Source organism: Sminthopsis crassicaudata, chromosome 6 (genome assembly GCF_048593235.1).
Source record: "Sminthopsis crassicaudata isolate SCR6 chromosome 6, ASM4859323v1, whole genome shotgun sequence".
Classification (NCBI taxonomy): Eukaryota; Metazoa; Chordata; class Mammalia; order Dasyuromorphia; family Dasyuridae; genus Sminthopsis; species Sminthopsis crassicaudata.
The window spans coordinates 152972778-152988075 of NC_133622.1; the positions used below are offsets into that span (position 1 = coordinate 152972778).

Sequence of the window (15298 nt, forward strand, 5' to 3'; positions counted from 1 at the left end):
TGATCCAAAGCAATCCCAATAGACTTTGGACAGAAAATGCCACCTGCATCCAGAAAAAGAACTAAGGAGACTGAATGTAAATCAGCACATGCTATGTTCACTTCTTTTTTCTGTTTTTTTAATCTCTCCTAATTTTTTCCTTTTGATGATTTTCTCTCCCAACATGATTCATAAAGCAATATGTATTAAAAATAAATAAACTTATTACAAGTAGCAGGAAAAAAAAGTTTCCCTCTCAGCAAAATTACTTAACTGCTTAAATGTGGTAAATATATGGGTTCCCTTATCTCAATCCTATATAATGTAAACTTTCTGGACCCTCAAAGAAAGGGAGCCACATGTCCTTTGAGCTCACCGTCTTCTACCAAATGACCTAAAATAAATTACTTTCTAAACTATTCCAAAGTTTGGAGTTTTTTCTTGCAAACGACAGTTGGCATTGGTGAAGATGGTAAGAAATATACTGGAAAATCAAGGACAGGAATAAGAGAACAAAAATTAGACAATAGTGCCAGATTTATACTTCATAAAAACATTTGCTGACAAAAATAAAGCAAGCATTGGAATTTGATAGCACCAAATAAAATAATACATAATTAATTTCCTTTTTTATGAACAAAAAAGAAATAACTTAATAAAGATGTGTAAGTCTTAACTAAATCAGCTGTCTGGGGAGAATCAAAAGCCCTACTTTTTAGAACAAAGATAATGGCTATACAGAACTACAATAAGAAAAAGATTATAAAATTAAAACAACTATAACATAACCTATTTAAGTAATTATGAAAATGAGATACCCATATAATAACAGATGTAGACACCAAGCTATTATTTCATATTTAAAATTGAACCTATATAAATTAAATGCTATAATCAAAATGCTATAAGTCTAAAAAGCATCTTACATAACAGGAAATAATTTGCCAAGGATGGAGAAATGGAAGACTAAGCAACACTGGTTTAGAATATAAACACATTTGGATAATTTCATAGGGAAGGATAATGGAAGATTATGAGACACATTTTCACATAAAAAAGGGAAGCAGGAAAAAGTAAAACAAATTTTAAAAACTTGGTAAGAAATTCAACTAAGCAATCTCATCTTAAAAGCATAAGAAGTGATGAGTTTCACAGAAACCTGGAAGATTCTTATGAAATGATGAAGAATGAAGTGATCAGAACCAGGAGAACAAAATATACAATAATAACAAAATGTAAAGACATACAACTTTGAAAGATTTAGGAAATCTGATCAGTGTGATGACCAACCACAATTCTAAAGGATTGCTGATAAGACATGATACTTACTTCCTAACGGAGATGGACTCAGAATGAAAAAGTGAGATAAATTTTGTTTTGGACATGGATAACTCAGGAATTTGTTTTGCTTATACATGTTTGAAACAGTTTTTGTTGTTGTTTTCTCCATGGAGGGAAAGAGAAGTGGAAGGCAGGAAGAGAGAGAAGCCAGATTTTTGATGGAAAATAAAACAAAACAATTTTTAAAAAGAAAAGAAGACATGAAAAAAGAAAAATTGAATAGGATCTTTTTCTTTTTTGATCCTCACTATAAGCATTGGAGGTAGGTGCTTTATTATTATTTTTCAAACTTTTTAATTTAAAACTTAAATAAAAAACAAGAAAAAAAAATCAAAATAGAAAAATACAGAAAAAGGAAAAAGCATTGTCATGTATCCAGCAAATTTAAAATATGTAACAATAAATTTCCATTTCAAGGAAACAAATATAATAGATGATATTATATTCACATCCACCTTTGCTTCCCTGTAAGTTTCCTTTTGTTCTGTGACATACAATTTTTATTTTATTCTCCCCCTCCCCATTCTCCCAAGTAGGATAAAGTCAAAAACAGATATATGTATGTATACATATATAAATATACACATATACATATTTATATACTTACATACACATATCTACATGCATATATGTACACATACATGCATACTCAAACATATAAAACAATATTAATATGGCTGGCATATAATGTAGATATAATTTTTTCAATATTTAAATTCAATAATGCTTTCATATTTGGAATCCAATATTATAGCTCCAGATGTACTTATAAAAAAAAAAAATCAAAAATACCATGTCAGAGAAGAAATATAGAACAAGTAGCTGGATTAGATCATATAACACAATTGTGGGGTCATTAATAGATACAAAAAAGATTAAAAACTTACCTTATTACAATGGAAAGATCATCAGCAACTGCTAACCTATATACCTATTCCCCAGCTACATAAAATTTTATGCAATTATCTCAATGTGCATAAAGGACATTCCTAATTAAAGCATTAATAGAAAATAGGCAGGCTTTCAAAATTGGTATTCCGTGATGAACCATATCCTTACTACCAGAGAATTAAGTTACAGAATACAAGATTCTTCTGGTTAAATAAAAATTTTTACTAACCACAACAAAATAACACTTTAAAGGGTCTCTTCCACCAAACATCATCCATCCCCATATCAAAATTATTTAGGATTGCTTAAATATTTTAATAAAAGAAAACCTGATCATTAAAATATTAGAAAAGGCATAAAACAAATGTTTTTATGCATTGGAATCCTATTCAGAGTCCCAATGTATTTTGAGGTCTTCTAGATAATCCTATTTGCAAATGACATCATATTGGTTGCTTCAATTCCTCAAATATTACAGATACAACTACAAGGGATTCGTATTCAAACAAATCAGCAAAGATTTATTAAGTACCCACTATAAGTGGAGTACTGGTTCTAAGGAGCTGGGATACGAAAACAAAAATTAAGTTACCTTTATTGTTAAAACACTTAAATTTATCTTTTTTCTGAGACTAGGTAAGTTAAGTGACTTGCCCAGGGTCACAGAGCTAGGAAGTGTTAAGTGTCTGAGACCATATTTGAACTCGGGTCCTCCAATTCAGGAGGCTTCCCCAAGGCTTCCCCAAGACACTTAAATTTTACTGAAAGATAATATACAAAAAGTAAGCATATATGAGTTAGAGTCAAAATAAATACAAGGTGACTTTTTGAAAGGGAAGAGAGAATAGCAAAAGGAATTGGGAAGGGAGAATCAAGAAAAATTTGAGCAATTTTATAGGAAACTAGAAATTGTAGAAATAAAGTGAAAGTTTATGGGAGAAAGCCAATACAAAAAGTTCAAAGATGGAAGCGGGAGCATCATAAATTAGATATATCTAAGTCAGAAGAAAGTCAGTCTGATTGGACTGAAGACTGTGGGGGGAGGGGGAGCTAGGGCCAGGTTTAAAAAGTTTCAAAGTTAAATGGAGAAGCTTATTTTTAATCTTAAAGGCATTAGAAAGCTACTGCAGTTTACCTGGTAAGAGAGACATGGTTAGATCTGTTTTTTAAATAAAAATCACTTCATCAGCTGTAATGTAGAAAAGAGAGAATGAAGAGACTTGAGGCAGAAAAATCATCAAGGAGCAGAAATCTAGGTCACATATGATGAGAGTCAGAAATGGAAGAGTGGCTTTATAAGTGGGGAAGGAAAAGATGCTAAAGATGATTTTGTGGAGGTAGAAATCAAAAGATTGGCTATGTGTGATGAAAAAGAGTTAAGGAATCAAACAAAACCCCAAAGTTGTAAACCATGAAGAATGGTGGTACCCACAAAAGAAATAGGGAAATACTTAAATAGGAAGAATGGGGAGAAGAGAATAGTGAGTTCATATTTGAACACACTGAATTTGAGATTCTGCAGGATATAGCTCCCCTTTCTCTAACCCTTAACTGAGAACTTTGGCTCATATTTTGCAGAAAAAAAAATTGATGCCATCACGTTTAACTTATATTGGATTGCTTGCTGTCTAGGGAAGGGAGAAGGAGAAAAGAGAGGGAAAAAAATGGAATACAAGATTTTGCAAGGATGAACACTGAAAACTATCTTTCCATAAATCTGGAAAAATAAAAAGCTTAATAAATTGATTCCATTCACCATGAACTCATAGTGAGAATCTGTTAATCATTAAGGCATGAATTCAGGTAGGTGATCATTATCCACAGAGGTCACAGAGTTGACTAAGTATGTCAGGCAGCTATAAAGAGAGAAAAGAGAACTACATGGAGGGTTATGGAGATGAAATGACTGCTCAGAAAGGCTAAGAAGTTCCCCCCTTCCCTTCCTGGGAAGGTAAGACAATTAATACAGAGTTGTAGGAGATATGAGGGGGAGCCTGGAGCAACAGAATCACACAGCCAGTAAGTGTTTAAGACAGGAATTGAATTCAGATCTTCCTGACTACAAATTCAACGTTCTATCCATTATATCACCTAGCTGCTTATGGCTAGAGCACATAGGTTTCCACACCAGGAAGACCTGGATTTAAGTTTAGCCAATCACATATACTAATTGTCTGATCCTTGGTACCCTAGTACCAAGTTATAAACAGCAGGACAGAGGATGACTTGTACTGACATAGGTAGTTTCCTACTCCAAAAAAATCAAAGGTCTAGTGCCTCTCTCTCCACCTCCAAAAAAAAAAAAAAAGAAAGAAAAGAAAGGAAAAAAAAAGCATTATATATACTTTATGGGCAATTTAAAAGATTGTCCACAGTCATTCTGACAATAACAAGTAATTATATTTAATAAGATCAAACTCTTACCCTCCAACTGATTTAAATGCCATTCTTACCTGTTGCCACTGCTAATGTCTGTGTCCTTAGATTGCATCATGATCAGTCAATGGAAAGACAGAAATCTGTTCAACTGGAAAAAAGTAAAAAATATTACACTGTAATTTACAAAGTTCCTAAAGCAGATGTGAAATCCACAATACTGAATTCTTTGGCCCAAATATTTCTTTGCATATACAGAATGTGAAAAATGATCCACATTTCTATTCTAGTTTGCTTTTCCACGTACCTCCCATCGAAGGAGATGATCAACAAATATTTGTGAATGAATGGATGGCATTATATAACCATGGGCCCTCAGAAATTCCCATGACATAAAACAAAATTCACATTTCCATCAATAGTGAATTAGTATCTTAATTTTTTCACATCCCATTTCTAACAAGTGTTACTTTCCTTTTCAATCAATGGGATCAGGATCACTTCTCAGAATCACATTTTTAATGCATAGCATAAAATATATAGAATTACAAAGGAAACTAATTACATTGAAATGCAGTTATTAAAAACAAAAACATAAAAAACCTGCCACCAACCTAGTTCATGGACCTCCAGTTTAGAAACAATAATGAACAGGCACAAACCCTAACAGTATAACTTTAGAGTGTGTTCTGTTTTCCATTGGAAACTCAAGATATAAACATTTTCATTATATGCTCATTGCAAAACTGCCATCAATTGCTCTTATGTGATATTTTCTAGATGGCATATATGCTAATGAGTTTAATTTATTTAGAAAAATTAAACCTTTCTAACTTTGATAGTACCTCTGTAAAAAATCTCAAATGAAGGAAAGTGGTTACCAAACACAATTTAGTTACATTTGAAATTTAAGGTAAATGAGAAACAATGAGTGATCTAAGCATGACCAATTTATTAGTGAAGTAAGCAGTAACCAAAGAATTGGGTTTATGGGCTTTTCAATGACCAAAGACATGGAGCTAGAGCTTATGAGCCTTCATAGTTTTGAAGAAACACAAAGTTAAGAAGATGGGAAAGACAATGTGTTTGGTTACAGGATAGGTAGCATCATGGAAGTAGGGAAATATAATTGCTTACATCAAGGAAAGTGGGCCAATGCCTATCTGAGGCTAGTATCCACTGCTCTCTGTTACAGAGGAATGTTTAATTAATATATGGGACCTATATACACATTGCAGATCTTATTAGTGGACTTGAATTAACTGACTCCCAGGTGCCAAGAAACTACTGTTAGGAAGACAATGACTTTGCTTAATAGGGCAAGGACAATGGGGTAGGGAGGGGAGGAGGGCAAAAAGGGGAAAGAGCCAAATTTGCTGGGACTAGTTAGCTCTCAGTTTTTTCTTCAAACAAATTTTAAAATAATGCCTCAAAACAAATTCTGGATTAAAAGGGGAAGAAGGACCATGGTTGCAGTTCCAAAGTGGAAAAGAATGCTTGTGGTCAGTCAACAACCAGAGCACAGGAAAAGAAAGCAGTAGCCACATCTTTCCTTAGATTAAATCATCCTGAAAGAACTAAAACTTATAGACCTCCAGAACTAGCTATGAAAAAAATTGAACAAAAAACCTGGGACCGTACCTCTTCTACCTTGGAAACAGGGCCAAACTTTAACATCGTTAAAAAAAATTAAGCAAAGAGAAAGGGAGAGAAGGAAAAAGGAAGAAAGGGAAAGAAGGAGAGAAGGGAGGAGGAAGAGAGGAGAGAAAGAAGGAAGGGGAGAATGAGGGAGAAAAGAGAGAGAAGAGAGAATTAATTCGTGAATTGTGAGTGTAAATAGAGGGAAGTGAAGGACAATTTGGAAGAGAAACAAAACACTAGCATTAAAAAAAAAGCTTGATCTCCATCCAAGCAAAGCATAGTGATCTCTAAGATAAGATGTGTAGAAATAAATTAAGGACTAAAGAGACTACTTAGAGGTCTCCAGGAAGAACATAACAAGTCAAAAAAATCTGAACACCAAAATGCAAAAAATAATAAAAAGAAAAGTACCTAGAAAAATAAGTTTAATTTTAAAATTCCAATGATGAACAACAAATTCTACAAATAATCCAGAAAAAAAATCTTCAAAATACAAAGGAGAGCAATCTCCAGTAACTCAAAACTATTTTGTAGCCGCTAGAAAACAGAAGGAATTAGAAAGAATGTGTTATAAAAAGTAAAGGTGTTTTCTCAAGATTGAATCCACTATGGCATACTCAGAAAATATGACCTTAATTAGTGATGGAAAAAAGACTGATATTCAATACAGAAATATTAAAGCATTCTTGGGGGGGGGGAAGAAAGAAACTAGACCCAAATTATTTGCTTGTCAAATGTCCCATAGATAGAAAAGGCAAATATACATCAAATAAGGACAATTTTCAATAAATTAATAGAGTACATCAAGATTTGTTTTTTTTAATTTATTCAGCTATAATGCTTGTTTTGAAAATATGAAATGGTTCCAATACAACTATTAGAGATATTGTTGAGTTTAACTCAAATTTTGAGTTTGCTTAGGGACCTCCTCCTCAAGAAATAGCAAGAATGAAGAAAATACTATCTCCCAATATCTCACAAGCTATAACTCTTCCAACATTTCCATAAGTAAATTTCAGGCCTTTTTCAAGGTAAAGTGCCACATTTATTTTAAGTTTTCTGGTACAATAGAATCTGAAGTCTAAGGGAAGTCTGATGTCTACTCATGTACCACCTTGAACCAGCCAGCCAGCCCAAGTCCAATGAAAACTTGAGAGGAAATAGAAAGATAGAGGGAAATGTTATATGCCCTAAGCAAGTCAAGAGATAAGAGTGAAAGAGAAAAAATTCACATAATTCTCAGAAAAAAGGAGATTGAAGGGGAGGGAGGCAGGCAAACAGTAAGATTGAAACCATGAGAAAGGGAGAAATTTTGTTTCAATGGAGAGATATTTTGTAAAGAGAAATAGGAACTTTACAATGGTTTAATCTGTAGAGCTTTGGTTTTTACAGGGACCAACTCATCCTGTCTCAGGAGAAAAGGAATTAGAGTTCCTTGAAGTAATTCATAGAATGAGAGTAACTCTCAGAAAAGTGTGAGGGCATGCACCTATGGAGATTTCCAGGCAATTGATGTAAAAATGATCATGGGGAAAGCAAATGTCAGTAATGATCTGTTTAATCAGGGACATAGGAAAAACCTTACCATAAAACAATTTCTTCTTCATCACTTGCTGAAATTAGTATAAGAAAGGAGGATGGAGGAGCTAGGTGGCGCAGTGGATAGAGGACCAGCCCTGAAGTTAGGAGGACCCCAGTTCAAACTTCAACCACTTAATGTGTCCTAGTGTAACCCTGGACAAGTCACTTAACCCCAATTGCCTCAGGAAAAAAAAAAAAAAAAAAAAAGAACCGAGAGGAGGGGTGGAGATCTACAAGGTAACAAGAGAAACCCCTAAATAAGTATCTCCTAGATACTTAATGACTAAATATATATAAGGGCCATGAATCAAAAAATATTCTAAAGTATTCAGAAAGGGAAGATAAATAATTTAGAGAATAAGAATCCCTTTTTAGAAAAAAAAATAAAATGAAAATCTAAAAACAAAATAAATTAAAGAGAAAGTAAAGAAATTTTTATTTGACTGAGAGAAAAATAGAATTCATGATAGGAAAGAAGAAAAAGCAATTAGTAAGTGGATATAAAATAAGGGTAAGAGAGAGTTGGTGGGACAAATTGTGATCAGATAAAAGGAATTTCAAATTTGATTTTACCTGGAAGTACATTTTCATAAGATGGCAAGGTCAAAGGTATGACCAATTCTTTGTAGTTAAGGTGAAGTGGAAAAGTATTTAGGTCATGGGCAATGAGAAAGGTGAGGAACTAGGGAAATGCTTGTTTTGTTCCCTGGATTGGAAATAAAATAAAGACCAAAAATAAAACAAAACAACAACAACAAAAAAATCACAACAACCAAATTGAAGGAGCATCAAAGCAAATGTTGAAGACCTTTAGAATGAAAACAGGAGCTGAAGAGGTGAGAAATACATATATTTAAGCATAATACCCAAATTTAAAAGTGGATATGTATACACACAATATATTAATGTATTTAAACTCTAGTTATACAACTGCTAAGTACAATCAGTATTTTTTTTTTAACTTTTGTAAAATAAAACATGCTGACCTAGAGATTTCCCCTCCCTAACTATCCTTGAGATAGCACCGGGAGAACACACACACACACACACACACACACACACACACACACACACACACACACACACTTAAGTCTGAATTCAAACATCTCTTTTCATTTCACCTGACCCCGGGATATTTCTAGAATAGCGAGGTTTCTGTAGGTAGCACGAACTTTTTGATTCCTTTCCTATCCTCAGCCTCTCCTCAGACAGGAAACTTGCCCTCCTCTCCAAAAAGGACATGCCTTCTGCATTATCCATTTAGATGGCTGCATTACATCGCCAGTTTGTTTTCCACTAGAGGGGTCGGAGGAAGGGAGAGAGGGCGTGAAATGGGATTTGGAGTGGGAAAAAGTTGTAAAGAGAAGGCGAAAGCAAAAGGTGTACCTTCCCACTCCACCAAAGAGTTACATCCCTTTTTCTCAATAAAACAAACTTTGAGTATATTCCATTGCGCTCGGGTAAAAACTGAGGAAATACAAAGTAAGAGTTGTATATTTCGGGGGGCGAGGGCGTCCGCTCGCCCTCCCCCCAGCTGTTCAGCTGGCTTTTTCCTCCCAGAATTTTGTTCTCACCTCCCCACCCCCCTATCCCGCAAAGGGCAAGAAAGATGACACAATCAGCTAGCTACTTCAGTCCGGGGGGGAAAGGAAGGTAGGTGAGCTAGATTAAAACCCAAGGGACAGAGAACTTACCTTTCAGACTTAAGTGGTGGCCGTTCCCTTTATCGCGTCCCCCCCCCCCAAATCCCCACTGACTTAGTTAAGTCTGAAGGGGAAGAAATAAGGTGAAATGAGCAGAGATACTTGTTCAGCGGCCCTCAGTCTGACGCAGAGGCTTCATCCTTCTGCTGATGCAAAGAACAAGTCCTAAAGCCTAAAGGGTCAGAAAAAACGCGAAAGCAAGCTCCCAGCTCAGCCCCCAAAAGAATGAAGAACGCCCCGGAGCTCCCTAAACCACGCCCTTCCCTAAAGGAGGGCCTGTTCTACTTTTGCCCCGCCTTCTCTCCCCACCCCCGACCCCATCCTAGCTCCACTGTCTGCCACCGATGCTCAGGCTCCCTCGTTTCTCTCCTCTGGAGTGGTCAGGAGCACGCCTCCTCCTGTGCCAAGACCAACCAGAAGAAATCAAAGTGTAGAGGAGATTGGTGTGTGGACTTGGAGAAGGTTGGGTGAAAATGTACTTCCCATCTTTGCAGTCAGGAGAGAAGGTCAATGGATGAGTAGTAGTAAATACATTACCAGACGCAACGGATGTACTGATTGGCTTGATTGAATTATGGTGCTTTTTTTTTTTTTTTTTTAAATAATCTTTGCTATATAGAGAAGGGAAGAAATCTATTCAGAAATTGTTAAAATAAAATATATCAGAAATGATTTTTTTTTTTAAGTCTTTAACAGGGGTTTCCCCGGAGCATTCACAGAGATTCTCAGTTTGGACAGTTTGGGAATGACTAATCAATTCCCTAGCTACTTCTGGCCACATGATGGCTCAGGATTGAAAACATTGGCTTTGAAATCTCGAAAAAATTTTGAAAACAGACATAAAATCCTCGAATGGTCCTTTGGTCTTTCCCCCCACTTCATGACAATAATCATTCACTCTTTGCCCCATCCCATGCACCATGCAACTATGAGCACTTCTGCTAATGAATGCTAAAATACATGTCATCCCTAGACAACCATGAGCCTGGATTTTAGGCTGCTTCTTATGTTTATTCCTTTTCAATTTTGGATAAATAGGTATCTATGAGATGAATAGGTTTGGTTTATGACCTAGAGAGCATGGATATTTTTAAAATCTAAGCCTTTTACAACTATTTCAGTAATCTTGGAGAAGACAACTACCAACTAAACGTGGACGCTAAAATTAGTCCATTTTACTAGAAAATAAGGATTAGGAATTGTTTGGACAGTGCAGAACAAAGATGAAATGTAAAATGCCTAATCAGCAATTCTGTAAACTATGTTTCATTAGCCTCTTGGGAAAGCATGATAGTACATAAATTAAATTGCTCAATTTTGTTTTAAGGTTTTAAGTCATCTAAGGGAAGGCGAAGTGGGAGGGGGAGAAAATTAGAGCACAGGGTTTTGCAAGGGCTAATATTGAAGAATTGTCCACAAATGTGTTTAGAAAAAATAAAGCTTTAATTAAAAAAAAAATTACGAGATATATTTAAAAGAAAAAAAAAGATTTTGTCAGTGTTGTGTCTTTTGTGTTGATTAGCATTTATTTTGTGTAAGAAGTACTTATCCCATACTTGATTACTTTCTAACACTTTTAGTACCTTTTTATTCTACCACCTTCTTATAGGCTTGTTTCTATTAACTTAATCTATGGTTAATTAACTGTTCTAGGAGTGGAAAACTTAAAAAACTTTAAAAAACTGAGAATAGGGGCCTCTCACTACCCCCCTCCCATTAGAAGTCAGTATTCCCCCAGGCCTGAATCCAGTCCAAAGCGCTTGTAAGAGTCCAGAGCCATCTCTTAGGAAAACAGAAGGGATGTAGTATTCTAAACACAGTGGGCCCAAAAGTGGTCTTAATTTATAGAGGAGAAAAAAATTAGGTTTGAAGGAGAACAGAAAAAGATAAAAAATGGAATGGCCACAATACCAACCATAATCATATGGATGGCCCTGCTTAGTTTCATTGTATAGAGCAAAGAATTGTTTTGTTTCAACTAAGCTTTTTAAGTAATTTTTTTTTAAAGACTACTGTGAAATCTAATAGTCAATTAACTTTTTGACAAAGAAAGGCAAAAAGCAGTCTCTGCTTTCATAAGTCTATTTGTAGAGACAATTTACAAACTATGTACGAATTAACTATATAGGATATATTGGATATGCAGCATCTTTATAACAATTGATCATATGTCAGGGCATAAAATCTTTCAATCAAGTTCAAAAAGCAGAAATATTAAATGTTTCATTTTCAGATGATAATGCAATAAAAATTACTTTTAACTAAGAACCATAAAAACAGATTAAAAATTAATTGGAGACTAAATAGCCTAATCTTAGAGAATGTGTGGGTCAAATTACAAATCATAAAAATAATAAATAATTTTATTAAAGAGAATGATAACTATATGACCAGAACTTATGGAATATAGTAAAAACAATAGTCAGAGAAACAGTTATATTTCTAAATGCTTACATCAGTAAAATAAAGAAGAGATCAAGAAATTTAATTAAATGGAAGAATACTTAACAAAAATGTTAACTGTTTAATTAGCAGAAGAGGAAATAAACCTATTTTAGAAAAAAAACAAAATGAACAGTCTAGAAAATAAACTTCCTATGAAAAACAATCATGACTAGATGGATTTATAAATAAATTCTACCAAATATTTGAAGATCAATTAATTAATCAGTTAAATAATAAATAATTTAGAATAATAGGCAAAGAACAAGTCCTAAACCAAAAAGAACAAAAGCAAAAAAAGAAACTAATAGATCAAATTTTTTCTAATGAATATTGCTACAACAATCCTAAGTAAAATGCTAGTTAGGAGATTGCAGCAATTTATCGCAAAGATTATATACACTGTGACCAAATGGGATTTATACCAGGAATAAAAGTCTGGTTCAATATTAAAAAAAACAATTGACATAATTGATTATATCAATAACAAAAAAACAACAAAAATCATAGATCATATCAATGGATACAGAAAAAGGTTTTGACAAAATATAATATTCATCTCCATTAAAAATACTTGAAATCACAAGTATAAATAGATTTTGCTTTAATATCATAAGAAACAAAATTATCAATAAACATTACCTGTAATAGTGATAAAGCTAAAAGTTTTCCTCATAAAATCAAGTGAAACAGAGATACCCATGATCACCAATATTGCTCAACATTGTACTAGAAATGCTAGCAAGTCGCAAAGAAAACAATATGGCAGAAACTAGGTTGAGACCAACACCTTATTCCAAGATAAGGTCTAAATAGATGCATGATTTAGACTTAAAGGGTGACATCAACAACAAATTAGGAGAGTAAGGAATAATTTACCTATTAGATCTACAGAGAAGGGAAGAATTCATGACCATATAAGAGGTAGAATTATGAAATGTAAAATAAATAATGTTGACTATATTAAATTAAAAAGGTTTCATACAAACAAAACTAATGCAACCAAGGTTAGAAGGAAAATAGAAAATTAGGAAACAATCTTTACAATAAGTTTCTCTGATAAAGTGTCTCAAATATATAGGGAACTGCATCAAATTTATAAGAATTCAAAAAATTCCCCAGTTGATAAATGGTCAAAGGATATGAATAATTCTCAGAAGATATTAAAGCTATCAACATGCATTTGAAAAAATATACTCTAAATCATTATTAATTAAATAAATACAAATTAAAACAGCCCTAAGGTATCACCATATACTTATCAGATTGGCTTACACAAAAGAAAAGGAAAAAGACAAATGCTGGAGTGGAGATGGAAAAATACAGACACTAATACAGAATTTGTGAGGTTGTAAACTGATCCAACCATTTTGGAGCCATGCAAAAGGCTATACAAGCTTGACCTTTGACCCAGCATTCCTGCTATGGGTCTATACCCCAAAGAGATAAAAGAAAAAGGAAAAAAGACTTCAGTGTACTAAAATATTTTTGCAATGGCAAAGAATTGGAAACAGAAAGATGCCTTTCAATGAGGAAATGGTTGAACAAATTGTGGGAAATGATTGTAATGGAATATTATTGTACTCTAAGAAATGATAAGGAGGGTGGTTTCAGAATAACCTGGGAAGACTTAATGAATTGATACTAAGTGAAATAAGCAGAATCAGAATATTGTACACAGTAATAACAATATTAAATGATAACCAACTGTGAAAGAATCAGTGAAATAATCTAAGACAATTTCAATGGATTCATGATGAAAAATGCCATCTATCTCTTGTGAGAAGAACTAATGGACTCTGTAAATGGCTAATATGGAAATATGTTTCTCATTATTTCACATGTATAATGTGCTTTTCTTTTCAATGGGTGAGGGCCTAGAAGAAGGAAAAGAATTTGGAACTCAAAAATTTTAAAAATGTTCAATATAAATAAAAACATTTTCAAAAAGTATAACTAGTATCATCATTAATATTCAATATGTTTTACTAGAAATTCTAACTTATAGCAAGAAGATAAGATAAGAAATTAAAGAAATAAAAATAGTCAATGAGGGGGAAAACTCATTTTTGTAGATAATATAATGATAGAGTTAGAGAACCAGTTAAAAAATTAATTAAAATATCCACCAATTTTACCAAAATTTCAGGATTTATAGTAAACCTACTCAAATCATTAGTAGTTCTATATATTACTAACAAAACCCAACGGGAAGAGAGTAAGGAGAGAAATTCCAATTAAAATAACTGGAGATAGTATAAAATACTTGGGAATCTACCTGCCAAAATATATACATTCCAACACAGTTACAAAATACTTTTCAATATTTAAAGACAGATTTAGTCAATTGGAGAAAAATTAAGTGCTCATGGCAGATTGAGCCAATATAACAAAAATGACAATATTTACTATTATCCAGTACCATACCAATCAAACTACCAAAGAATTACTTTACAGAACTAGAAAAGTTAATAACAAGATTCAGCCAGAGAAAGGAACAAAAGGTTACACGTGTCAAAATTATCAATGTAAAAAACGTGAAGGAAATTTGCCTAACAGTACCAGATCTAAAACTACACTACAAAATTGTAATTGGAATATATCATACAATATTATAGAAGCAAATAAGCACCATAACTTAGTATTTAATGAATTTCAATATTCCAGCTATTGGGCCAATTCAGTCTTTGTAAAAAACTGCTAGGAAAACTGGAAATTAATCTGGCAGAAATTATGCATTAATCAATATCTCATACTAAATAGCAAGATAAACTCAAATGGAAACATAATTTAGACATAAACATATTAGGGGTGCATAGGTGCTAAGGAAAAAAAAAATTTACCTGTCAGAACTATGAATGGGGAAGAATTCATGATCAAACAAAAGATAAAAAGATTGATTGAAGGTAACAATTTTGATTATATGAAATTTAAAAGGTTTTGAACAAACAAAATCAATGTAGCCAAAATTATTAGAAGAAAATCAGGGGAGAACTTTTATAGCAAGTTTCTTTGATGAAGGTTTTATTGATCAAAAATATGGGTAATTGAGCCACATTTATAAAGAATAAAAAATATCCCCTAAATGATAAAAAGTTAAAGGATAAAAACCAACAGTTTTCCAAAGAAGAAATAAAAGCTATAAAATCACTAATAATTAGAGAAATGTCCAGTAAAACAACTCTGAGGTACCACCTTATATCCATCAGATTATCTAAGATAACAGAAAATGAAAATGACAAGTGCTAGAAAGAATGAAGGAAAATAGGAACACTAGTATAATGTTGGTGGAATTTTCTTTTTTTTTCCTCTCAGTAGTATTTTATTTTCCCAAATACATAGAA

The 15298-nt window shown here is 33.2% G+C and overlaps 1 protein-coding gene across 2 annotated transcripts in view; it reads right to left on the reverse strand.

The window, feature by feature from the left end:
• AFF1 (ALF transcription elongation factor 1) overlaps positions 1-9543 on the reverse strand; it is a 177339-nt gene extending 167796 nt beyond the window's left edge. The window contains exons 1-2 of one of the 2 annotated variants that reach the window (XM_074274922.1): positions 9504-9543; positions 4665-4738 (exon numbers count right to left, since the gene is read on the reverse strand). In XM_074274922.1, the coding sequence (XP_074131023.1) occupies positions 4665-4705 (41 nt within the window). In that variant the 5' untranslated portion in view covers positions 4706-4738; positions 9504-9543. Of the gene's footprint in view, positions 1-4664; positions 4739-9503 lie in introns of those variants that run through there. The other variant, XM_074274925.1, reaches the window with a different exon arrangement.
• Positions 9544-15298: the final 5755 nt, after the last annotated feature.